The sequence below is a fragment of the Taudactylus pleione genome, unplaced genomic scaffold (assembly GCF_031769625.1).
Source record: "Taudactylus pleione unplaced genomic scaffold, aTauple2 ptg000040l, whole genome shotgun sequence".
NCBI classification, from domain to species: Eukaryota; Metazoa; Chordata; class Amphibia; order Anura; family Myobatrachidae; genus Taudactylus; species Taudactylus pleione.
Window position 1 is genome coordinate 20,032,600 of NW_028284442.1, and position 25,995 is coordinate 20,058,594.

Consider the following 25,995-nt stretch of genomic DNA (forward strand, 5'->3'; position numbering starts at 1 on the left):
TTTATGAACTATTTGGTGATATTTGTCCTCATTTGCCACAGTTTTATATTTTGTCTCTATATAAATGAGGCATTTCCTGGTCAGTCTTGGCCTTAACAATAGTAGTAGTGTGTAGAACTGGAGGAACCCTTAGGGACAATCTACTAGTAGCAATAATAAGTACTTTTAGATGTTAATGAAGGTATTTTTATTTACTTTTACAAACCACACATGTACATTGTTTGTGTGGGGGAAAATGCAATGGTTTGTTTTCTCATAGGAACTTTCACTGTATGTTGCATATAATTTCATTTCTCACAGACCTAATAGTCACCAAATTATTTTCACATTTGGGTACTGATTTACATACCGGGCACCTTGCCTCACACAGTGTGCCCCTGTTCACATTCCCGGGTATTACGGTACTGTAAACATTGCTTATTTTCCAGGTGCTGGGCAACTATGGTACAGATTCAAAGTAAATATAATAAATACGGAATAGTCCTTTTGCTTAGTGTGAAAATGCTTAGGAAATCTGTGCAACGGAAGGATGTTTTGGCTTGCACAACACTGGTACAAAATGCTCTTTGATGCTAAAGCCTTTTGTCTTCTAGCTGGAGTTTATTTACAAGCATCTACCACCCTGCTGTAATGTGATTCTCTATAGATAGCCATTAAACTTTACCACCCACACCATTTAATCTGTCCTGCAGCAGTAATGTCTCTGACTGTGGAGGAGGTCAGAATCCAACAAAGGAAGCTGCCAGTGTAACATTCACTAATGAACTCACAGAGAGAACTACAGAATCCATTGTGGAAAGGAGCATTTGAGGTAACGTTTCACCAAATGTGCCAGTTTCTACAGTCGGCATGTAGGCTACATAATGTGTAACAACAGTGACCTATCCTATGACATGCTCTGAATTGTGTTATATAACAATCAGTCTGACATTGGAGATATTAGAATGTAGGATATATTTAAAGATAAAATCATGCTTATAGCTTGCTTGATCCCATTGGTAAATGTATCTGATTTGAGCACTCTAAATGTCTCTATAATGCTGTGTAGGGTGTGCAGTAATGGAAAGACAGCTAGCGAACAAATGTCCTGCATTTAAAAAAAAGGGGGGTTTCAATTTATGACAATCTGGAAATTTTGGCTTCAAAAAGTGACTGTTCCTGCAATAGTGATGCTGCTTTGCTCCTTGTCACTAAGGTTTCTGAACTTTCTTAGTGAAATCATTTCATTATTAATTATCTCACATAGAGAAACTTAGGGGTCTATGTACAAATAATTCTCTAACCATATTGCCGAGGATATTTTAATTTTTAATGAAAGCAGTTGTGGTAACCGCTGTCCCAGTGAGATATATCCCCGACAAATTGTAGAAGTCTTCTCCGGGGGAAGCTGACACTGCGCATGTGCACAGTGTTGGCTTCCAGGGCTGGCGGGGGGTTGCATGAGAGAGGTGCTCCACATACACCCTAATATAACCAACACATTAACTAGCATGCTCTCCGGGCCAATAGCTTGTTACCATATTAGTATGGCTAACATTAAATATAAAATAAGGTCATGTACAATGAATAGTGTATAAGGACAATATACTTTAATAAGGAACCATGTTAATCGTGCCATCTTCCAATAGTGTCTCATTCTACTATAGGCTGTCCTACACATGGCTTTACTTATAGTGAGTACTACACTAGGTCACTGAATAAATGTGGCAGCCTGCCATTAGTGGACTGGCCAGCAACCCATAGTGCATTGTTTTACCTCCATAGATTAGCTGCTAGCACATGTCATATACTGTGTTTCCCCGATAATAAGACCTACCCCGAAAATAAGCCCTACCCTTACTTTTGTAACCCGGTCCAAATTAAGCCCTACCCCAAAAATAAGACCTACCAAAATCCCATTTTGAGCTGGGAACGCTTCAGAGGCCAGCATTCCCAGTCATACAGTGCGCGGGTGACATCATGACGTCACCCGCGCGCTGAGGATCCTGTGCGACCGCGCCTGCTGGATCACGTTAGATCCAGTCAGCGCGCAAGTGAGAGGGACATCCCGGACGGCGGCGAGTCAGGTAAGTACCGTACTGGTGGGTGGGGGATCAATTGCAGGGGGGCTTGCACTGCAATAAGGGAGGCTGCATAAGGGACACTGCTACAGGGGGGGCCTGCATAAGGGGTATTTCTACAAGGGGGCCTGCAAAGGGGGGGGGGGCCTGCATAAGCGGCACTGCTACCATACAAGGGAGGCTGCATAAGGGACACTGCTACAGGGGGGGCCTGCATAAGGGGCATTTCTACAAGGGGGCCTGCAAAAGGGGGGGGCCTGCATAAGCGGCACTGCTACCGTGCAAGGGAGGCTGCATAAGGGACACTGCTACAGGGGGGGCCTGCATAAGGGGCACTTCTACAAGGGGGCCTGCATAAGGGGCACTTCTACAAGGGGGCCTGCATAAGGGACACTGCTACAGGGGGGCTTGCATAAGGGGCACTTCTACAAGGGGGCCTGCATAAGGGGCTCTTCTACAAGGGGGCCTGCATAAGGGACACTGCTACAGGGGGGGCCTGCATAAGGGGCACTTCTACAAGGGGGCCTGCATAAGGGACACTGCTACAGGGGGGCCTGCATAAGGGGAACTTCTACAAGGGGGCCTGCATAAGGGACACTGCTACAGGGGGGGCCTGCATAAGGGGCACTTCTACAAGGGGGCCTGCATAAGGGACACTGCTACAGGGGGGCCTGCATAAGGGGCACTTCTACAAGGGGGCCTGCATAAGGGACACTGCTACAGGGGGGGCCTGCATAAGGGGCACTTCTACAAGGGGGCCTGCATAAGGGACACTGCTACAGGGGGGGGCCTGCATAAGGGGCACTTCTACAAGGGGGCCTGCATAAGGGACACTGCTACAGGGGGGGGCCTGCATAAGGGGCACTTCTACAAGGGGGCCTGCATAAGGGGCACTGCTGTCAATGTTAATTAAAATAAGACCTATCCCGAAAATAAGCCGTATGGTGTTTTTTTGAACAAAAAAAAAAAATAAGACAGTATCTTATTATCGGGGAAACACGGTAGCAAAAATATTAATTAAAAGAAAAGTGTTAGGAAAATGAACATAAAGCCTTGGGTCTGCTGCTCTAAGCCTATTTAGTAGGTATAGTCTGTGATCCCGGCCGATAGTGATCCTCTATTGCGGAAAAGATTACAAACTCAAAACTGAAAATGCCATAAAAGCTGTACAATGCTTCAGCATAATATAATGTAGTGTCAGTCACTTTACTCCCAATCTGCCTACAACAAAAAGACAATTGCTAGGAAACAAATGTAACCAATGCAACAACAGTGCCAGCCTATCATTATATAAGAAAGTTATCCTTTTGAATGAAAATGTATATTTTTATGGCTTAAAGTTAATTTTTAAATTAGTAAAATGGGTGTACAATTAAATACTTTCCTGTTTACAAATGCTAACAATGATTTTCTCATCTATTGCCAGGTACTGGCAGCACTTGTTATTGTAATTGGGAAGCTGGCTGACTGTGCCCGCGGGGCTCTGCAGCCAGACTTACACACAGTGGTGAGACTTATTGGATCACACCCCACAGCATCTATTACCACATGCACACACTTTGCCCCCTCCTTTTTACTTCGCCTTTCACTTAGTAAAAAGAAGAAGAATGCAATGTCTGACTTAAATGAATGGAACAAAAAATGCTGGGGTTCTTTGAGGTGAACTAATTTCGTAAAACTGGTGAATAGCCTCTGTCACGTGGCCTATGTCATACTTCCTAGTCTATACTCTGTAACAAGCAAACAGGAAAACAAAGGCACAAGCTCTGAATACCACTGCACTAAGCCTGGGGCTTTCCCTTCCATCAATGGCTTAATACAATGATTCCCAAATTTGGCCTTTAGGGACCCCTAACAGTGCATGTTTTACAGATCTCATCAGTATCACAATTAAAATATTTAGCAACATGTAGACAGACTGACATACAAAGGGAAGGAGATACGAATACCAGGAAAAGGTCCGAGGTCAGCACAGCAGGGTGGCCAGGCTAGGTTTCTGCAAACAAGCCAAAGATCCAAGACACAGGTAGATTTGTGGTCAAGATCCGTCTTTTACAGCCAGGGCCTGGCATCAGCAGATGTGACCCGAATGTTGGGCTGCATGTCTAAGCAGATAAGAGAAAGGAGGGGCAGGCTGGGACCACAAGCTAAAGGAAAGGTAGATGTGCCACATGCAGCATATTACCAAACTATTACTACATCTATAGCACCAGCATACGCTGTTGCACCTTATATATTCTCCCTCTTAAGAATGAACTCTGTAGACATACAGTATGTCTGGCTTCAGTGAAAATGTGGTTGGTACTTCTTAAGAGGAAGGGGAGCATGTATGTCATGTACAGCTTTCTTCAGGGCTACAGTCCCTCCAATCAAATAAAATCTATTTTACAGTATATTTTGGAATCCAAGATTTATTTGACTTTGAACTACTATTTGCAGTCATCTAGCAGATGGCTAGGAAGAGACTTATTGGGGGGAGGATTGATTGCTAGCAGCTTAAAAGAGTGATACAAAAGGCATTAGGTATCTATACACAAGACGGCCAAGAAAACAAAGGTTTTAATGCATTTAAAAAAAAAAAAAAATCTTGTATGGGTTAATAAAGGAAGGAGATAATACTTTGAGATTTATGTTCTTGTTTGGGAGCAACACTTTCTTGGATGCAAAAGAATTACTGGTGTGATAGTGCCTATCACGGTATAGCTTGTGAAGAACAGGCACTTTTAGGAGAGCATTGCAGGTTTTATTCTAGATGTCTTTCATATCTGAGAAAGTACCATCAATGACAGGAGCATCTCAAGGTTTGGAAAGGGCCGGATTAAGGCTTGTGGGGGCCCCAGGCAACTAAGCTGTGTGAGCCCCCACCCACACACCTGCTGCCTCCAATGGTGCAATAGCGTTGCAGCATATTACATTGTGTTCACAACGTTGCCTGCAGTGCTGGGTGCTCCCGGCAGCAGACATGATATGATACATTGCAATGATGCCGGGAGCCAGACGGGGCAATGTATGGGGCAGTGTATGGACTGGCCCATCTCCCCCATAATCCAGCACTTCCTGGGACAGAAAGAGAACTGCTGGCAGATTTTTGAGAAACTTTATTTTGGTCACATACATTAGTGACTGGTCAGTGAAATCTTTCAGTCCACCATAGATATGTTTTCCAGCAAGTATGGGCACGACAAAGAAACAGCTCAGCTTGCTAGCTCAAGTAAACACTGTGCAAATAAAAAGAAGACAACAATAACTAAATATACAGTAATACAGACAGAGGAAACCGGTACACTGAGGCCAACCAACCCTAACATCTGAACTCCTGCATCTCTCAATGTAGGGTAATGCTGGGTACACACTGGCCAATATATCAGCTGGCCGTCAGCCAGTGTGTAAAGTCGATATTTCTGTGAACCGCGTCGTTCACAGACATATCGCATTGGCTGTGCTGCACAGCTGATGGACAGATATATCTGCAGACAAGTGTGTGCGCATGGTCTGCAGAACGCCCATATGCAGCGGGACCCACGGCTGCCGGACAGATGATGGCCGTTCAGTGTGTATGAACGACCATCATCTAAAGATATTTCTGCAGATCACTCAATCTGCAGATCAAGCTTCCAGGTGTGTACCCACCTTAAGTTTATTGTAACCGAAACCTAACAGCTGAGCTCCTGCATCTCACAGTGGGGGAGGATTCAATTCAGCGCAATGCTGAATAGCTCCGGGAGGGAGCTCCCAGAGCCATTCAATTAATCGCACAGTTTGCGTAGTCAGCAAGTTAAGTCGGTGAATGCCGGTTCTTGCCACTTAACTTGGGTGTTTAGTTGCGAGAACCGGCATTCTCTGACTAAAGAGCAGGCCGCACGGCTGTCATAGTCGTGATAAGCAGTAAGACAGCCTCGCGGCTGGCACTTTAGTTTGATTTCTCCTTGCATCCCCAGGGGCGTGCACGAAGAAATCAATAAGTCCGACCATACAGCGCGTTGAATTGAATAGCCCCAGGAGCTCCCTCCCAGGGCTATTAAGCATCGTGCTGAATCTCCGGTTAGGTTTGTTACCTAAATGTTATACAAAAATAATGTTAGATGTGGGCAGGATGATCATGTGACTGCTAACACCATAAACAGACTCTAATATCACTCAGCTTTTGCATAAAAGTCACTGCTTGTTTTAAAACTATCTGTTATTAGATGTATCTGCCAATATGACTTTCCCACCGAGTAAGATAAGCTTATTTTAACATAAAATTATATATTGAATGATGGATATACACAGGGGTGAAGATAAGCTTTCTTTCTCCCGGGGCAAGGAATCAGCTCAGTGCCCCTCCTCCTTTTGAGTCCAAAGGTGAAACATTTTGAAAAGGTACTTGCTGGTATGAGTAAACACTGCACAAAAAAACACACTCAACAATAGTGAATTATACCAGAGGTTCCCAAATTGTGTACTGTGAAGCACTTGCAGGGGTACCATGGGTTGAAGGTCCTGGACCAAATCAATTTTTTTGTGTTCAATTTGACAGTGCTTTCAGCTGCCAATCATAAAATATAAACAAGCAGAAGTGCAATCATGTCCACCACCACATAACTGAACTGAAGGATGACAAGCAAGCACATTTTACTTAATTTTATATATTTTGTTCTGAATTTTTCAATAAGAAGCTTTTGGCCCAGGGGTGCTGTGAAACAAATGCTGATGCAATAGGGGCGCCGTGATTTAAGAAAGTTTGGGAACCACTGAAATATACTGCAGTTATATAGACAATGTAAAATGGTAAGGTGTGTGTCCAGGCAACTATAATATCTGAACTGCCCCATCTTTTTATTTCAGATTGGAATTCTATCCTTTCTATAAAAAGTGACAAATGAAGGTTACTGTAACGGCTGCGTAATCATATAAACCTGCCGTCATCTGTGCTGTGTCTCACATTGCTACTTGCACAACAAAGCAATGAGTGAGCAATACATTACTGGTGAATAGAATTTATTTTTCTTAAGTAATGATATTCTCACATGATCTTTGGATCCGATACAATTTTTGCACAGGTCACATGTGGCATGATCTCCAGCTTAAACCTTTAGGGCGAGTGAGGAAATCAGAAAATATAAATGTACGTGAATGCTACAAGCAGATGGAAACAAAACTTTTTTCTCTATACTAGGAATGCTACATCAACACATCTCCCAATACCTTCTTTTATACCCAGTGACCCTTTTGGATATATAATACAGGAGTAGAACAAAGCCATTATACAAATTATTAGAATGCCTACAATAGTGGAAGATTGTACAGATACCAACATTATCCATATTTATGAATTTCTTCAGTATACATATCATTAATGTCAGTGACTCCAGAGTTCATCATTCATACATCCTAGCTCCTTATCAGTGATTGGTGTAATATGGAGCTGGTGACTAATGGTGCGTACACACTGGGCGATAAAGTGGACGACTGAACGATAACGTTATCGTTCAGTCGTCCACTTTATCGTCCATTTTTAACCCCAAAAAGATGAACGATGACGACGCGCGTTCCCGCGGGTCATTCGTCATCATCGTTCATCGGGATGACATGCAGGCCAACCTGACGATCTCATCAGGTTGCTGCATGTCAGGGAATGGGGGAGAGAGCCCGGCGCTGAACGATATCATTAATGATATCGTTCAGCGGCTGTGCTCAATGTCATGAACGACATTGAGCACAGCCTGCCGGGGACAACACTACACGATATCGCTCAGGGAGCATATCGTGTAGTGTGTACCCACCATATGGCTTCTAGAAGTCTGCAGAGGGGATCTTGTGTGTTTGTGCATACAAATAGAACACCAACAAGCAACACATTTAGGTTCATTTAATCAATTTGAAACTAGAGTTAATATTTCTTGTGCAGGATAATAATATTTCTTGCAGATTATCATATAGTAAATCTCCATGTTTCTGATGTGAATAAACTGGTACTTTTATTATTTACCACCAGTGGGTGCATCTTGTCATTGTCTAGCACTTCCATTCATTTAAAGGAGCAAACTGTAGAGAGAAGATAAAAAACAGAAGTTTATCCCATGCCTTATGAATCAGTAAGTGATGACAACACGTTGCACAAGATAAGGACAGCTAATTTAAAACTAAGATGCTATAAATATTCTGATTGCCCAACCTGCCTGTTCTTGCATGAGATGACAAAAGACTAAACAATGCAATAGGTGACCAGCTGAAAATATATTATAATGTGACTGTTTAGAGACAATATATCTTGCAGCACTCTTGTTACTGAGCAGAACAATAACTCTGTATGAATGCTGATTTGTTCAAAGTATACACCCACCAGCCGTAATATTAAAACCATCTGCCTAATATTGTGAAGGGCCCATCTGTGATGCCAAAACAGCTTTGACCCATTGGGCAAAATTTACTAAGCGGCGGTTTCTATTCTATTCTAAACCCTGGCGGTTTGGTAGCGGTTTCTATTCTAAACCCCGGGGGTTTGGTGGCGGTTTTGCAGTGGTTTCTAAATGACAGCCCTGTTCTATTCTATTCTAATGTTCTATTCTATTTTAAAATGTGTTTTGATGGCAGTTTTGCAGCGGTTTTGGACTTAGTAAATCTGCAGATAGCAAAACCACAGTCAAAACATATTATAGAATAGAACAGGGCTGTCATTTAAAAGCCACTGCAAAACCGCCACCAAACCGCCAGGGTTTAGAACAGAATAGAAACCACCACCAAACCGCCGCTTAGTAAATTTTGCCCATTGAGTCATGGACTCCACAAGACCTCTGATGGGGTACTGTGATATCTGGCACCAAGATGTTAGCAGCAGATCCTTTTAGTCCTGTAAGTTGAGAGGTACAGTACCTCAAACCACTTCTGAACAATGTTTTGCAGAGTGCCGTCCAGAGCATCACACTGCCTCCGCCTGCTTGCCTTTTTTCCATAATGTATCCTGATGTAATTTCTTCCCCAAGTAAATGACGCACATGCACCCAGCCATCCACGTTATGTAAAAGAAAACATGAAAGATCAGACCAGGCCACCCTCTTCCATGGTCCAGCTCTGACGCTCACTTGCCCATTGTAGGCTCTTACAGCAGTGGACATGGGTACTCTGACCGGTCTGCGGCTACGCAGCCCCATACACAGCAAGCTGTGATGTACTGTGTGCTGTGACACCTTTCTATCATAGATCAAAATAAGAGGGAAGGGGAAATGTGGAAAAAAGATTCTGCACAGGAATATATGTCAAATAATAAGTATATGAGGAAGAACCAACAGTAGTGTAGCCATATAGATTCAAAACATCTATTTTAGATTCAGATAATAGTTGGTGGTGCACCCTGGAGTCAGAGAAGTCAATCTATTTTGTCCATGTCCGAGACATATATATATCTTTTGTGAGGATAAGATCACATACATTCCAACCAGAATCATACTTTATATTTTCTTTCCACTTTCAGATTGTCAAATTTGAATGAACATGTTTAATTTTAGAACCTATTATACCCAGCTAGTGTTTGTGATTGAGAGATACCTACTCCTTATTTATTCCACTAGGATATTAGCTTTTCTACATCAGGGTTCATAGGGTATCCACAGGATACCTTGGGGTATAGGTGATGATGTCAGGCATCGGGCACCATAGAGTTAAACTTTTCAGCCTCCCAGGATGCACTAGGGTCCCCCTCCTATACCCCGCCCCCGAGCCAAGGCATCCCAGTTTCCATTGGTGCCCGGCTCAGAGTCGGATGCACCTGTTAGAGGGGGGCTAAGGTTAGCCCCTGAAGTTTCTTAATAAGCAGCTGTGACTGCTCATCTGGAAGTACAGCATGGACAGTCAATGCTGACGTCCATGCTGTCTTCCCTACACCCCCGCCGGTACCAGAACGCCGGCACTGAGCCGGGGATGCTGGTAAGCATCTGGGGTCACAGCTAGCAGTGACCCCAGATGTTTGGGACCAAGGCCGGATTCAAGGGGGCAGCAGGTAAGCAGCGGGGTCCCGCGGTGGGTCCCCAGGCAGGGGGCTCCCTGGGGACTGGCTGCAGCGTGGAGCCAGGTAACCTGCGCTTCCACTACCCCCTGGGACAGCGGACCACGGCTGAGCGGTAGCGCTACGGCGTCCTAGGGGTTAATTGCAGGCCAGGGGAGCGCGCCTTCCCTGTACACAGCCGGCGCCTCCCCTGCTGCACACAGCCCTCTCTGCATCTGCTGACTGGCCCTGTGGCAGCGCTCCTCCCCCAGGCCAGCCTCCTCTCTGCTCCTCGGTGGCCATCTTTGCTGAAGCATGGTGAGCGCTGCTGGACACTGATGATTGGTGGCATCGTGGTCTGGGTCCACCGGCATACCTCTCCTCCGTTGGTAACAGGTCTGTGTATGCAGCGCTGTGTCCTACCAGGCTCTGTGTCTGCGTAGTTGAGGATCAGCGCTGATAGTGCAGGAATTGATTTCTTTGTATTGTATGTGACTTCTGCTAGCGTCTGCTGCCTGTACTTTCACTTTCTACTGTCAGCCATTTCACTGTCCCTGCTCTTCTTCTGCTAAAGCCCTTGCAGTGCAGTGATTGCAGGGTGGTTCTCCCACTATACTAACAAGTATCAGTGAGAGGGGTCACATACTTACCATCATGTCTGAGAGTGACTTTCCTCTCCAGCTTCTGTGTACTACGTGTAAGGTACCTATAGTGGAGGGGGAGGGTAGCGCGGAGGGGCTATGTCGGCAGTGTTATTTATTGGCGCGGCCAATTACTGTCACGGCTCTGGCACAGGAACCGCCCTGGGCTTGTTTCGCCAAAGCGCTTACAACCCTAGTGGGCCAGTTAGCTCCGCAGCCTGCGTTTTCACAGATGGGATTGTCCCAGCAGTCAGTGGTGTCGTCACCCATGCAGGGGTTCCCGAGACAATTGATGGTACCCCACAGTCTCTCTATTTCCCCTCCCCAGGTCTCTCAGGAGCCTGCGTGGGTTAATTCACTGACAAGTTCTGTACAGCATCTGTCGGATGTGTTACTGGGGGAGTCTGTGTTGCGGCCGGTGGTGAGGATGACGACAGGACGTCTGATGATGGGGAGATTCTGGATCTTTCTGACTAAGAACCTCTCCGTACTAAAGAGTCGGACACTAAGTCCAAGGTTTATATTCCTGGCCTTATTCGGGCAGTCCGCACGGCTTTAGTGATTGAGGATGAAGATCCTCCGGTGTCCAAGTCAAAATATGTCTTTTTTAAGGATATTAAGGGTGACGCCACAGTGTTTCCTCTTTCGAGTCAATTAGTAGACCATTTAGAGGAGGCGTGGAAACACCCTGGCAAACTGTATCAGCCTCAGAGACGCTTGGCGGTGGCTTACCCGTTTGCGGACAATTATTTTTCTAAGTGGGAATCCCCTCCACAGGTGGATTCTCATGTGGTACGCCTGGTCCGAAGTGCCACGTTGCCCATGCCCTCCATGTCCTCCTTGAAGGATGCTACGGACCATAAGGTGGAGATCTACCTAAAGTCCGTTTATTCCCTCGCGGTGGGGGGCAGCCAGGCCGGCTATGGCCATTTGTTGGGTAGCCAAAGCTATGGAGCGCTGGGCGGATAGGTTGGAGGCGTCTTTGGATACCGACTGTTCGGCTGAACAGACCGAGTTGGTAGGCAATCTCCGGGATTCGGCCACTTACATCAATGAAGCGGCTTTAGATATCAGTACCCTAACTTCTCGGATTTCTTCGGCAGCTGTAGCTGCTCGTCGCACCTTATGGTTGCGACCTTGGAAGGCGGACGCTGATTCCAAAAAGGGCTTGGAAGCTTTGCCTTTTAATGGAGAAGTCCTATTTGGTCCGGATCTGGACAAAATTGTAGCCACGCTGGCGGCAGCCAAATCTGCATGTCTCCCGTCTGCTGCAGTTCCTTCCAGTTCAGGTACGTCGTCCTTTCGGCCTTACAGGGCCCAGGGTAGGCCACAGTCTTTTCCCCGACAGGCTGGCCCCAAAAAATCGGCCAAGCCCCGGAAACAGGCCTGGAGTACCAGACGTCCGGCCCCTAAGTCCGATGACAAGCCTGCGGCCTGACGGTCCGGGCCTCCCTTTGCCCAGAGTTGATCAGTAACCACGACAGACAGTTGGGTTCTCGAGGTGGTTTCTCACGGGTATGCCCTCTCCTTTCGGCACAGGCCCCCATCCCGATTCTTCACCACGGGTCTTCCATCAGACCAGAACAAAGCCGCGGAACTGCGGAAGGTTATGCACAGTATGCTCCAGGCTGGAGTTATAGTGCCTGTTCCTTTCTCCCAGAGGGGCCTGGGTTTCTATTCCAATCTGTTTTTGGTGCAGAAACCCAATGGGTCGTTCCGTCCAATCCTCAACCTCAAAGCACTCAACAAGTCCTTGCGGGTTCCGAGGTTTCGGATGGAGACCCTACGGTCCATCATTCTGGCGCTGGAACCTGGGGATTACATGGTGTCGTTGGACATACAGGACGCTTACCTGCATGTCCCTATTCTTTCACGCCATCAACAGTTCCTCAGGTTTGCAATCCGCAACGATCACTTCCAGTTCTGGGCGTTATATTTTGGCCTGGCGACAGCACCACGTGTGTTCACCAAGGTTATGGCGGTCATGGCGGCTTCCCTGCGGCTGCAGGGAGTCCGCATGTTGCCGTACCTAGACAACCTTCTGTTGGTAGCAGGATCTCCAGAGCTCCTTCTACGCCACTTGGACCTGACGATTGTGGTACTGCAATGGCACGGCTGGTTAATAAACTGGCAGAAGTCCACCCTGATCCCGTCTCAGAGGATTCTACACCTCGGAACCTTATTGGACTCCAGGCAGCAAAGGATCTTTGTGACGGGGAAAAAGATCTCTGCCTTACAGTTGAGGGTGTACAGTTGTCTGCAGAGTCGCCGTGTGTCTCTGCACTCGGCGATGAGGTTACTGGGTTCCATGGTGGCAGTATTCGATATGGTGGAATATGCCCAGTTTCACTCCAGACCTTTGCAGCAATTGATCCTGTCCAAATGGAATGGACTGCCTCAGTCTAAAGTCCCAGATGATGGTGCTCACTCCGGAGGTTCGCCTGTCCCTAGCCTGGTGGTTGCAGACGACCCATCTCAACAATGGTCGTCCATTCTGGGTGGCGAATTGGGCCCTGTTGACAATGGACGCCAGCCTTCGGGGCTGGGGAGCAGTCACGGGTCCACACTTGTTCCAGGGCAGATGGACTCAGGCGGAAACAGAGCTTACAATAAACATCTTGGAGCTCCGCGCGGTTTTCAATGCACTCCAGCAGGCACATCGGGTTCTCCAAGGTCACCCCGTGCAGGTCCAGTCGGACAACGCCACCACCGTGGCCTACAGAAATCGGCAAGGAGGAACCCAAAGTCGGGCGGCGCTCGTAGAGGTGTCCCGAATCCTGGTTTGGGCGGAGCGCAATCTCCCGGCCATATCAGCAGTATTCATCCTGGGAGTCCTAAACTGGGAGGCGGACTTTCTCAGTCGCCAGGACGTTCATCCGGGGGAATGGTCACTGCACCAGGACGTCTTTCAACTTCTGGTGGACAGGTGGGGTCTTCCAGAGATCGACCTCATGGCGTCTCGGCACAACAACAAGTTGTCGGTGTACGGGTCTCGCACAAGAGATGAAAAGGCATCTCTGGTGGATGCTCTGTCCGTCCAGTGGACGTTCCGGTTTGCTTATCTATTTCCTCCGTTTTCCCTTCCACGGGTAATCCGGAAATTCAAACAGGAAGGAAGGACGCTCCTGTTGATAGCTCCCGCGTGGCCCAGGCGGCACTGGTTCTCAGACCTCCAGGGGCTGCCCGTGGACATTCCTCTGCGGTTGCCGTTACGACCGGACCTTCTGTCACAGGGTCCTTGTCTTCACCCGGACCTGACTCGGCTGTCTTTGACGGCATGGCTGTTGAGACGGCCATGTTAAGGTCCAGGGGGTTTTCCAGCTCTGTAGTACGAACTATGCTAAGAGCTCGGAAGCCTTCTTCTTCAAGAATATACCATCGTGTGTGGCATACGTTCTTCCAGTGGTGTCGGCCGAGAGGTTATGCACTTCGGGAGTTCCGTCTGTCTAGAGTGTTGGCTTTCCTACAGGCGGGACTAGACCATGGGCTTCGCCTTGCTTCCTTGAAGGTGCAGGTGTCTGCCCTGTCCGTCTGGTTCCATCGTAGGATTGCTACAATCCCTGATGTGCGCACCTTTATGCAAGATGTTCTTCGAATTCAGCCGCCATTTGTTCCACCGGTGGCGCCTTGGGATTTAGCTGTGGTCCTGAGGGCTCTCCAGGGTCTGCCGTTTGAACCACTGGGGTCAGTGGACCTTAAATGGCTGACAGCTAAAACAATTTTCCTTCTGGCCATCGCTTCAGCCAGACGTGTTTCTGACTTAGGGGCTCTATCCTGTAGACCCCCTTTTTTGATATTTCATGGGAACAGGGCAGTGCTGCGCACTCGTCATGAAACAACTTTGGGAAGAAATTCAGGTTTCCATATCAACGAGGAAATCGTTGTCCCGGCTTTTAACTCACCCGACCTTTCAGTGGGTGAGGCCACTTTGGACGTTGTGCGGGCCTTAAGGATTTATGTTGACCGCACTTCCTCTTTTCGGAAGTCGGATGCCTTGTTTGTCCTCTGTGGCTTCCATAAAAAGGGTTGGCCTGCTTCAAAGCAAACTTTGGCAGGTTGGATTCGGATGGCAATTTCAGAAGCTTATCTTCATGAAGGCCTTCCGGTTCCATCCTCTGTGAGGGCTCATTCCACTAGGTCTGTGGGTCCTTCGTGGGCAGCTTGACGTGGTGCCTCTGCAGTCCAGATCTGCAAGGCTGCCACGTGGTCCTCTGTCCATACCTTTGTGAGGTATTACGCGTTTGACACCTTTGCCTCTCAGGATGCTTCCTTCGGGCGACGGATTCTCCTTTCAGCACAGGAGCATCCCCACCCTGAAGGATACTGCTTTGGGACATCCCCAAGGTATCCTGTGGATACCCTATGGACCCTGATGTAGAAAATATGAGATATGGTAAGAACTTACCTTTGTTATCTCTCTTTCTACGAAGTCCATAGGGTTCCACAGGACTCCCGCCCTGTCGCACCTGTGCTGCAGATGGGCTTTACTCTGGTCACCGTTTTTTCCGTCTCCCTCTGGTGAGGATGTGATTCTTGTATGTGTCCAGATCTTTTTTCTCTCTCTTCCTTCTCCTCCTCCGGCCTCTGGCTTGGTACGTAACTGAGATGCCTTGGCTCAGGGGCGGGGTATAGGAGGGGGACCCTAGTGCATCCTGGGAGGCTGAAAACTTTAACTCTATGGTGCCCGATGCCTGACGTCGTCACCTATACCCCAAGGTATCCTGTGGAACCCAATGGACTTCGTAGAAATAGAGATAACAAAGGTAAGTTCTTACCATATCTCATATTTTTTCTTAGGAGTCTTATTTGTGATCATATTTGCCGTAATTTTCGGAAATAACTTATTGTTTCACAATTATTTCCCATATATTTTAATGAGTATACTAATAAAATTTGATATTTTAATTTAATCATCATCTCATACTATTTTGATATAGAGAACAATTTTGATTAAAGAGTGCCCCACAAAGGCGTCTTCTTTACTTGCCTAGGCAAGGATCTTTTTTTTTTTTTTAAACATATTTTTATTGTAAAACCGCAATAAACAATATAACATATTGATCAGAAAATGACAAGACATCAACAGGACCACAACAGTGATGTGCAATACAATGTATCCATGAGGAACGTAACAATACAGGAATTAAAATGGTGGTTCACCTGAAGACAAGGTTTCTTCATTATACCAGGCTGTAAGTTGAACTGCAGCTCGAAGCGTGTCTTTAACCTGAGGTGTTAATGTGTGAACATATGGGAGCCAAATATTAAAGAACTTCTCTGCTTCCTTGTCTTTATTAAGGGATAGTTCTAACCAATCCATATTAAATAGGTGCGTAATTCTAGGTTGTAAAAGACTGAGTGTTAAAGTGTCAGTGGATATCCATTGAGATAATATTGTTTTTTTCGCAGCTGCTGCAATCTTTGCTAGTAATAGACGGGCACCTCCAGGGGCACAGGATGATCCAGATGATGGTACAATATCCCACATAGCCCACTCGGGTGTTAGTTCAAAGGCAATTCCCAACTTGGTGGAAATATAGGTGTGTACCAAGGACCAGAACCTCTGTACCTCCGCACAGTGCCACATACAATGCATTAGATCCGCATCAGGTTGACCACATTTAAAACAATTTGAGTCTGTGGAAGTACCTGTGATGAGTCTTAATTTGGGGGTGAAATAGGCACGATGCAATAATTTATACTGCATTTCCGCGTATGAAGCCGAAATTAATTGCTTATTGAGTCTAACAAAAGATTTCAAAATGGTGGATAGGGGTATGTTAGGGAATGTGGAATGCCACTTGGCAAATCCCACCGTCTCCACTTCCAAATTTATTTCCCGGCGTATATAGGTGTATAGCATAGAAGTGGAAAATGACATAGAGAGGCAGCGAGACAGCACATCATCCAAACCATTTTTCCCAGGTATAATGGGAATTTTAGGGAGTAAAGTATTGACATAACTACGTATTTGGAAATATATAAATAAAGGGATTTGGATACAGGGAAATTTTTACTGTATTTGGTTATGAGAGTAAATAGTCATTGTGGAGAGATCCAATAATTGATATATGTAACGCAATCCCTGTGTGTTCCAGGTTTTGAAAGTCTGTGTTAGAAAACCAGCATCAAACCCTGGGTTATGGCCGATAGGAAGGAACAAGGAGACATTGGGAGGGACTCTCATTTGAGTTCTGGCTCGGCGCCAAGCCAAGCATGTAGTATGTAGTAGTAGATTTTGTGCTACGTGAGGTGGAAAGGACAAGGGTCGTGTGTGTAGCAAACTAGCTAATGGCATTTCAACACTAAAAGATTGCTCTATTAGTGTGTCAGCAAATCCATTTGTTCCTCTAATCCAGTCAATTGCGTATCGGTAATTTGACGCAATAGCATAAGATTTTAAGCAAGGGAGATTAATTCCGCCTAAAGCAGGTGGTTGTCTGAGTTTGAATAATGAAATCCTGGGTTTTTTGTTCGCCCAAATGAACTTGCTGATCGCCTTGTTAATCAATTTTAAATCAGATTCTAAAGGAAGCAAGGGGAGCATCTGAAAAAGATATAAAATCCTAGGAAAAGATATCATTTTAATTAATTGACATCTACCGAGATATGAGAGTGGGAGATGTTTCCATTTTTTAAAATCTAAAAGTGTACGTTGTATTAAAGCAGGGAAATTGACTGAGTATAGGGCGGAGGGATGTGCCGGGATATTAAGGCCTAGGTATTTTAGAGTTGTTTTGGCCCATTTAAATGGGAAAGAATTTTTCCAGTTTTTTGTGACGTCCGAGTGTAGGGCCAAGGCCTCTGTTTTGTTATAATTTATCAAAAAACCAGAGATAATATGGAAGTCTTTCAGGATATGAAGGAGTTTAGGTATGGCAGAATGTGGGTTCTCAAAATACAGTAATAAGTCATCCGCATACGCGGAGACTTTCAAAGTATTATTTCCGATATTTATTCCCTGCCATTGTTGACATAGCAAAAAGGTGCGGATAAGAGGATCTATAGCCAGGTTAAATAATAAAGGAGATAGGGGACAACCCTGTCGGGTTCCCCTATGTAGTCTAAGGGATGGAGTATTCAGGCCGTTAACTGTTAGGAATGCTATAGGGGTGTGGTATATTGTTTTGAATAATGTAATAAATTCGGGACCAAAATTTTGTAGCTGGAAGATGCGCAGTAGGTGGTTCCACGACACCCTATCAAAGGCCTTGTCAGCGTCGCAGCTGACAAGGAGCGTTTGGTTATTTCTCATTTGGTGAGATTTAGTTAATCCTGCAATCAAATGTCGGACGTTGATCACTGAGTGTCGTCCTTTCATAAACCCAGTTTGTGCGGTGTGTATGAGATGTGGCAATACTAATTGTAAACGTTGAGCGATAATACCAGTGAGGATTTTAAAATCCTGGTTGAGCAGAGATATTGGCCTATATGATTGGGTCAGCGTAGGGTCTTTCTCAGGTTTCAAGAGAAGGATAATTCGGGCCTGGTTAAAGTCTGGTGGTGTTGAGGTTCCCTTCAATATTGAATTAAATAAGGAAACTAAATGAGGGGTTACAAGTGGATTTAATATTTTGTAGTACTCGGCACTAAGGCCATCTGGGCCGGGTGTCTTTCCGTTGGCCAGGGACTTGATAGTTAGAGCAACCTCCAACTCCGAAACAGGAGTTGTTAGGGAGTCGCGGGCCTCTTCAGAGAGGGATGGTAGATTAGCCTCTTTCAAAAAGTTCATCCCCAGAACAGGGTTATCATCCTGTGCGGAGTATAAGTCTGTGTAATATTGTAAGAAAGAGGCCGCAATGTCCTCGTTGGTATGTAATGATCCTAGGGGACCTTTAAGAGAAAGAATGGGAGAGGATGTTTTCTGACTTCTCACTATATTAGCTAGCAGTTTGCCCGCTTTATTTCCCCAACGGAAATAGCGATGTTTCTGGAAATCTAGATAATATTGGGCTCTTTCAGTGCACAATGTGTCATATAAATTTTTGTTATTCAAATAATTCCGCCGTGTCTCTGTGTTGTTATTTTGCAGCATAATGGCATACGATTGTGATAGGGCGTTACTCAATTCCGTGAAACGTGTGTTAAGTTTACGGCGTTTATGGGAAACATATCCCATAATATGCCCTCTCACTACTGGTTTAGATGCGGCCCAGAACAATGATATGTCGCCAATATGAGAAGCATTATCATTATTATAATTAAGAAATTGTTGTTCTAAGTATTTTTTGAAGTCTGGAGAAGTGAATAAGTATGAGGGGAATCTCCAATTGAAGGAAGATGTTTTGGGGGTAGATAGTTGTAACGTGAACCATGTAGGCGCATGATCGGAGATGACTATGTTTTCTATATGAGATGTTTGAATCCTATTAATTAATGAGCTTGAGACCAGCCAGAAGTCCAATCTAGCTGAGGAGTGATGGGGGTGGGAGTAAAACGTGTAATCACGTGCTAAGGGGTGGAGGTGTCTCCATGGGTCTACTAGGGCGAGGGATTCAATTAGTAGTTGTAGCGTTGGAGATGTGCTGCCCCGCCACTCACCGGATGCTCCCGTTCTGTCCAGACTAGGAGAAAGAGTAGTGTTGAAGTCTCCTCCTATGACGAGGGCGCCTTCTGCCCAATTCTGGAGTCGGGCGTAGAGATCGGAGAAGAATGCATTGTTGTGACCTGTGGGAGCGTACAAAGTGACAAGCGTGATTAATTCACCTTCTAAATTCAGTTTAAGAAAGAGAAATCTGCCCTCGGTGTCCAGGATCGAGTCTACAACTGTGTATTTTAAAGATTTATGGAAAATCACCAGCACCCCTCTTTTTTTAGATGTGAAAGATGCAGCTGTATAATCTTTTATCCATGAGTCTCTAAGAGTATTAGGGTCACCCTGTCTCCAATGGGTCTCCTGTAGCACTGCTATGTCAGGTTTAAATTTTTTAAGTTGTTGTAGTATTTTACGCCGTTTAATCGGGGTGTTTAAACCCTCTACGTTCCAAGTTAAAAATCTTATGTTTTTTTGTGTTTTAGTGAGATCAGCAATAGAGTGAGACATTGTGTTATCCTATACCTGTTCTGTAGATCAAAAAAATGAACCATCGTAAAGAGACCATCACGCTCTCAGTCCCAGCATGCAGAGAGCGCCTGCAGTAAAACCTTGAAAGTGCCATTACAAAAATACACATAACACAAAAACAAAAACATGACCTGCCATAATGTATGGAATATAACAAACATAATGCAGTCTTACAATTTTTGAAAATTTTAAGAACCAAAAAATAAGGCTCTACGGGCCTATTTAAACCCAGTGAGGTATAAAAGTATCGATAATTGAAAAAAAGAAATAAAAGAAAATAAAAAAGGGGATATGAAAGAGGAGGAATGGTAAATGTGTAAAAGGAAGGGGAGAAAACAACAAACCAGAGATTATCTTGACAATTCTGCCGTTGACGTTTAGCAGTTGTTAAAATAACCAGAAATCTTGAAAACAAGCATAAGATATATATTTCCAATAACAAACTCTCCATGTTTGCGATAGGAGACGGATTTGTACGATTAAATGTATCTTCTTAAGTCACGATATCATTTTGAGGAGTGATTTGGTCAGTTAGAGAGTCCAGGAAAGTCTTTGCAGACGATGGAGAATCGAAAAAGTGTTGTTTGCCGTTATGTAGGACTTTCAGCTTCGCAGGGTACATTAATGCAAATCTCAGTCCCAGATCAAATAATACTTTACAAATAGTAGAGTATTCCCTTCTTTTCATTGCTACTTGATACGAGAAGTCCTGAAACAACAACAATTTGTGTCCCTGATAGGTGAGGCCTTCTGATTTGCGGTAGGCGTCCAGTATGCGAGTTTTGTCTAGGTAGTTCAACATTTTCATTATGACAGGCCTAGGTCTTCTCTGGTCAGAAGCACGGTCAGGGCCTATGCGGTGAACTCGTTCTATGATGAGGGTATTGGAAGAAGCCGAGCAATTGAGCTCAGAGGGTAACCATTTAGAGACGAAATCCATGAGATCTCTTTGCTTAACAGATTCCGGTAGGCCTATTAACCTTAAATTGTTGCGGCGATTCCTATTCTCTAAGTCTTCCAATTTTTCCTGCATAGCAGAGATCGCTGATTCCTGTGTACGTATTACGCTTTGTGCCTCTCTTAGCTCATCTTCAACATTGGAGATACGTTGTTCTGCTTCCGTAAAGCGTCGACCATGTTCCTTAAGTTGCGAAACTGCTGATTCTATAGCTTCTTTGAGGCCGGACAGTTTTTTGTCAAGCAAGGGAGAAAGAAGCTCAGATATTTCTTGGGCTTTAGCTATTGAGGCGGTACTAAATTGAGTCGATTTAGAGGTTCCGTCCAGAATATTGTCAGCTGGAGGTGAAGTAGGAGAGTCAGGAGATGATGATGGAGCTACATTTTTGTCTTTCCCTTTAGTAGTTTGACCTTTAGGTGCACGCTGTGGTCTGGCCACAAACTTCTCCATGGTATAGGGATGTGATGTGCGATTTAATCAGGAGCCACTAGGGGGAGCCCCAGGTGTTCAGGATATATATGACACTGGGTCTGTAAATTAAAACTTATAGTATGGCTTGTGAGCACTATCTTTGGACCAGACAAGACAAGATCACAGTATGAGGACCCAGCAACACCACCCTGCTCCCTGGTGTGAGCAGCAAATAGAGAGGATTGTGAAAGGAGGTAAGCGCTTGCTGCAGCAGCTTAATCAGGTCTCAAAAAATGGCGGCCGCGGGTGATGTGTGGCCAGCGGGGAGCTTGTAACTGAGGGACGTCCCTGAAACGATGTCCAGGCGTCCCGCTTGTTCCTATGGGTCTAATGATAGCCTAGGCAAGGATCTTGTTGAATTTTTCTGTCATAACCAGGATTAACTTATCAGCAATTTGTGCTATAGTAGCTCTTCTGTGGGCGCGGATCAGACGGGCTAGCATTCGATCCCGAGGATCATCAATGAGCAATGGGTATCCAATATCCTGATGGTGTTTCACCAATTGTCCTTCCTTGGACCACTTTTGGTAGGTAGTAAACACTGCATACCGGGAACACACCACAAGACCTGCCATTGGGGATGCTCTGGCCCAGTCATCTAGCCATCACAATTTGTCCCTTGTCAAAGCAGCTCAGTTTCTTACACTTGCCCATTTTTCCTGCTTCCAACACATCAACGTCAAGAACTGAGCGTTCACTTACTGCCTAATATATCCCACTGCTTGACAGGTGCCATTGTAACGAGATACTCAATGTTACTCACTTCACCTGTCAGTGGTTTTAATGTTATGGATAATGGGTGTATGAAATTCTCATAATTTTGGCCAGGGGAGGTATTCTATGACTTATGCAAAGAAATTAAGATCAAGTTCTGTGTAATTTCGTACAAGAGGCAAGTCCTCCATGCATATAGCCTCATGCTTTATCTAGCTTTTACATGAAATTAAAGTGAAAATAACATATTTCTATTTGGATTCAACTTAAAACATTTTGCTTTTAAATAGGTTTATATGTTTTGCTTCTTTAGGTTGACACCTACTGCAGCATTAAGCAATGTGGCATTACTAGTTTGCAAATAAATTGATCAATAATAAAAAAAGTGTACTGTTCACACTTCAGTAAATGTAGAACATAATTATTGTGGACTTTGTATTTTAACAATGAATTTTCCAATTGTGCAAGAAGATAATGTTACAAATCATGTTTTGTTGTCAATGATGTATCCATTCATATACATTGGGAGAAATTATTACTATCCTGCATTATAGAGCACCAATATATTAAAAAGCAGTGCTGTAACAAACATATAATGACATGAAACATATGGTACAGAAAATCTCCATAGGGTTCTTTCTCTATTTGTAACTCAATCATGAATCAGGATGCTTAGGGGTATATATTTACTAAAATGCAAGTTTTTATAAATGGAGATGTTGCCCATAGATTCTACTTAACATTTATCTAGCGTCTTCTAGAAGATAATGGCTAGAATCTGATTAGTTGCTATGAGCAACATCTCCATTTCTAAAAACCTGCTTTAGAGTGGCTAACTAGGAAAAAGCTGAGATCAGGTGAGCTGGTATTATCCTTTAAAATGTACTGTTCCTACTTTCACAGAGTTGGCATATCCCATTCCTGCCCTTTTTTTTCTTCTTCGTACTTGAGCACCTAGGCGACCAATACTCCCCCACCACACACACACACACAACCTTCCTTCCCCTCCCCTTTATATTTTGTGTTAGAGTTATATTTCTGTTATGATATGCAGTTACTTTGCCTTTTCTCATGATGTTTTTTTTGTATAATTTTTCCATTTCACACTTATAACATTTTTATTATAAAATATAAATAAATAAAAGAAATGCTCTATGGCCCAACTTTTACTTTTGTCAAGTATGTTGGAAGATATTTGAACAGTTCCAATGTAACAATATATTTTTAGTATATACACCCATCAATCCATCCTGATAATGTAATTGTTGTTGCATTCTTGCTTACTAATCAGTTCATCAGTCTTTAATTTAGAGGACTGTAAAGGTGGGTACACACCTAACAGATATATTTGCAGATTGAGTGATCTGCAGATGATGGTCGTTCATACACACTGAACGGCCATCATCCGCTTGTGCCCTCGGGTCCCGGGGGGTGGGACCAGGCAGCCGGAGGGCGGGTCGGGGGCGTGCCCTCTTCGCAACTGCCGCTGTGTGACAGACATATCTGTCCATCGGCTGTGCAGCACAGCCAATGAGATATGTCGGTGAACGACGACATTCACCAACATATTGCGTGTACACAGTGGCTGACGTGCAGAATATATATTGGCCGATCAATATCTGTCAGTGTGTACCCAGCATAAGAGGTGCCTTATGTTATTTATAATACATTGGTGTGACTTGTTTCAGAACTCTATCTATTCTTTTTGAGCTGTGCTGAAAGATTAAGCATTTAAATGGCTTTATAAACAGATTCATATAAATTTAGATGAAAGCATGTAACAAGCATATATCTGGGTAGTAAAGTCATCTCTGAAGGGGAAAGAAGAGCCAAAGAAGGGAGGAAGATGAAGAGTGGCTTCTTACTGCTTGATAAATTACCCCCTAAGACTCCAGGAATTATGCATTGACTCCTAACCCAGAAGTGGCTCTTCTCTCCATCACTCTCCTCCAAGTTTCCCCTACCACAGCAGATACAGTACATGACCTGCAACATCTTTATAGCAGAAGGACAGACACTAATCCACCATCACTCATTACCGTCATAGCCAAAACTTTAAATGAAAAGTTACAAAATGGAAACTATTAGACTCAAATACATCCCAATGTACAAGTGATTTGTATACTATTCTGCTCATTGTATCCTGCGTACAGAAAAGGAGACCAGGAACTTTGAAGTTGTTCATGTATACTACAGAAGGACAAAAATACGGGAGTTTAATGAGCCATAGAGGTGTGAATCTGCCAGTGCAATTGTGTCATAATGTACAGTGCGTACCACCATTAGCCCTTTCACAGACATGCACAGATACAGAGAAGGCAAACCAAGCAACAAGTGTGGCAAATTGTAGTGTGGTTAGTAGTGTGTGTACGTGATTCTTAACTAGACATTGTGAACAAGCTCGCAGAGGGTTTAAATGTGCAAATTACTCTAAACATCTGGTACATCTTCCCAAGGACATGGCATTCCAGACTGTTAAGTCAGGCAGTGCTTTGGTAGACAGTAAGCGGCAAAGACTGTACAACACATAGCTGTCATGGGTTTTTCTGTTTTTTTGTTTTTTATATACTTGACCGCTTCATTGAAGAAAACAGAATAGAAAAAAAAAAAAAAGAAAGATTCTGCTCAGGAAATTGAAATGACCAGTCCTGAGATTACCTGGTTTGTGTGTAATGTACCACTTGCTTGTTGAGTCACCATATATATAACATTAGTTGATACCTCTAGGCCTTGAGTCTTCCTATCTGATCACTGTGCTCTGATAGAAAATGCCTTAGGCAGCTAATATTTTTAGCTATCTCACACAACGAGTAGTTATCAAAGCATGTCACAATACAGGATATGTGTCCACAAGGAAATAGCAATTGTAAGATACACATGCAAAGTACCTATTATGTACTTAAAATTTATTATTAATCTAATACCTTGGCTCCATTACTAGCAATCAAATACGCAAATGTAACAGAATTTGGCCCAATTTCCATTTCTCTCTGATTTGCAGACTTCTATACATTAGTACCCTCCACAATTACCCCATATTTTAATATTGTGCTATGCCATTTTCTTTGCTCAAAGTGCTGTAATTTCATTTAATTTACTTAAAAGATTATACAATATAGTAGTGTTATATAATTATAATGTAGAAAGGAAAATTCCTTTCCCATGTCCGAATATGGAAACCTTGTCTACACTGTGGGCTCTCTGTTCATTTATTGCATAGAAGACAGTAATAATGCTAATGTTCTACTTCTATGAAATACAGGCCCCTAGGAACACACAGATGTTACTAAATAGTAAGTATTGTGATTTTACAGTTCATATTTAATCAACTCCTAATTGAATTATCTGCATGGCTAGTAGAGCTAAAACATAAAAAAAATCTAATTAAAGAACTTTTAAAAAGCAAACTACATTATGCCGAAAAATAATTACCTAAATTTAAAGTCGTTTGGTAAGTGGCATCCTGTGCGGTAGTCACTCCTGCTTTTCACTATTTGTTTCTGAAGATCTTTTATTGATCTGCTATATCCATTAAATATGTAGTTTGCAAACACCAGCTTCCCATGGATGTACATCTAGAGACAAACCACACAAAACAAATAACATGATATATGATGATATTACTACCGACTTCTCTTTACACAAATGATTGTTTCCTATAACAACAGGTAACACAATATAGCTCACAGATCAGGCTATCACCAGGGCTGAATACATGGAAAATGAATGGACCTGTTTTTATGAAATAACATTTGCTTATTCAGAAGTACATAAACCAATACTTATATCCTTGCAGGTGCCTTAATGAATAACTACACACTGTATGATTTTCCTCTAGGATATCCGCCATGTTTGGCACCTTCATGGTTTGAGAGAAACTCATCCCTCCAGTCCTATCGCAGCATTATGTAACGGCTGGCATTACATCCATCCATGCAATTTAATTGTAATTGTCACAGACTGACGGAGATGTTGTGGATCCACTGTGTTTCTAGTAATTGTTGCCTCAGGTTTGTACTCCTGACTAAGAATGGACCAGAAGGTGGAGGGTGATGAACAGGAACAGTCAGAGACAGAACAAAAGTCCAGGCAGGCATCACAGGTGCAAAGTGTAATGAACTTAA

At 44.0% G+C, this 25,995-nt stretch overlaps 1 protein-coding gene across 1 annotated transcript in view; it reads right to left on the reverse strand.

The window, feature by feature from the left end:
- Positions 1-7,845: 7,845 nt before the first annotated feature.
- The window catches only part of LOC148538395 (uncharacterized protein C3orf20-like), a 51,875-nt gene continuing 33,725 nt past the window's right edge, over positions 7,846-25,995 (reverse strand). Inside the window, exons 8-9 of the mRNA XM_088453833.1 lie at positions 25,304-25,446; positions 7,846-8,087 (exon numbers count right to left, since the gene is read on the reverse strand). Of these exons, the coding sequence (XP_088309959.1) occupies positions 8,075-8,087; positions 25,304-25,446 (156 nt within the window). The 3' untranslated portion in view covers positions 7,846-8,074. The remainder of the gene's footprint in view (positions 8,088-25,303; positions 25,447-25,995) is intronic.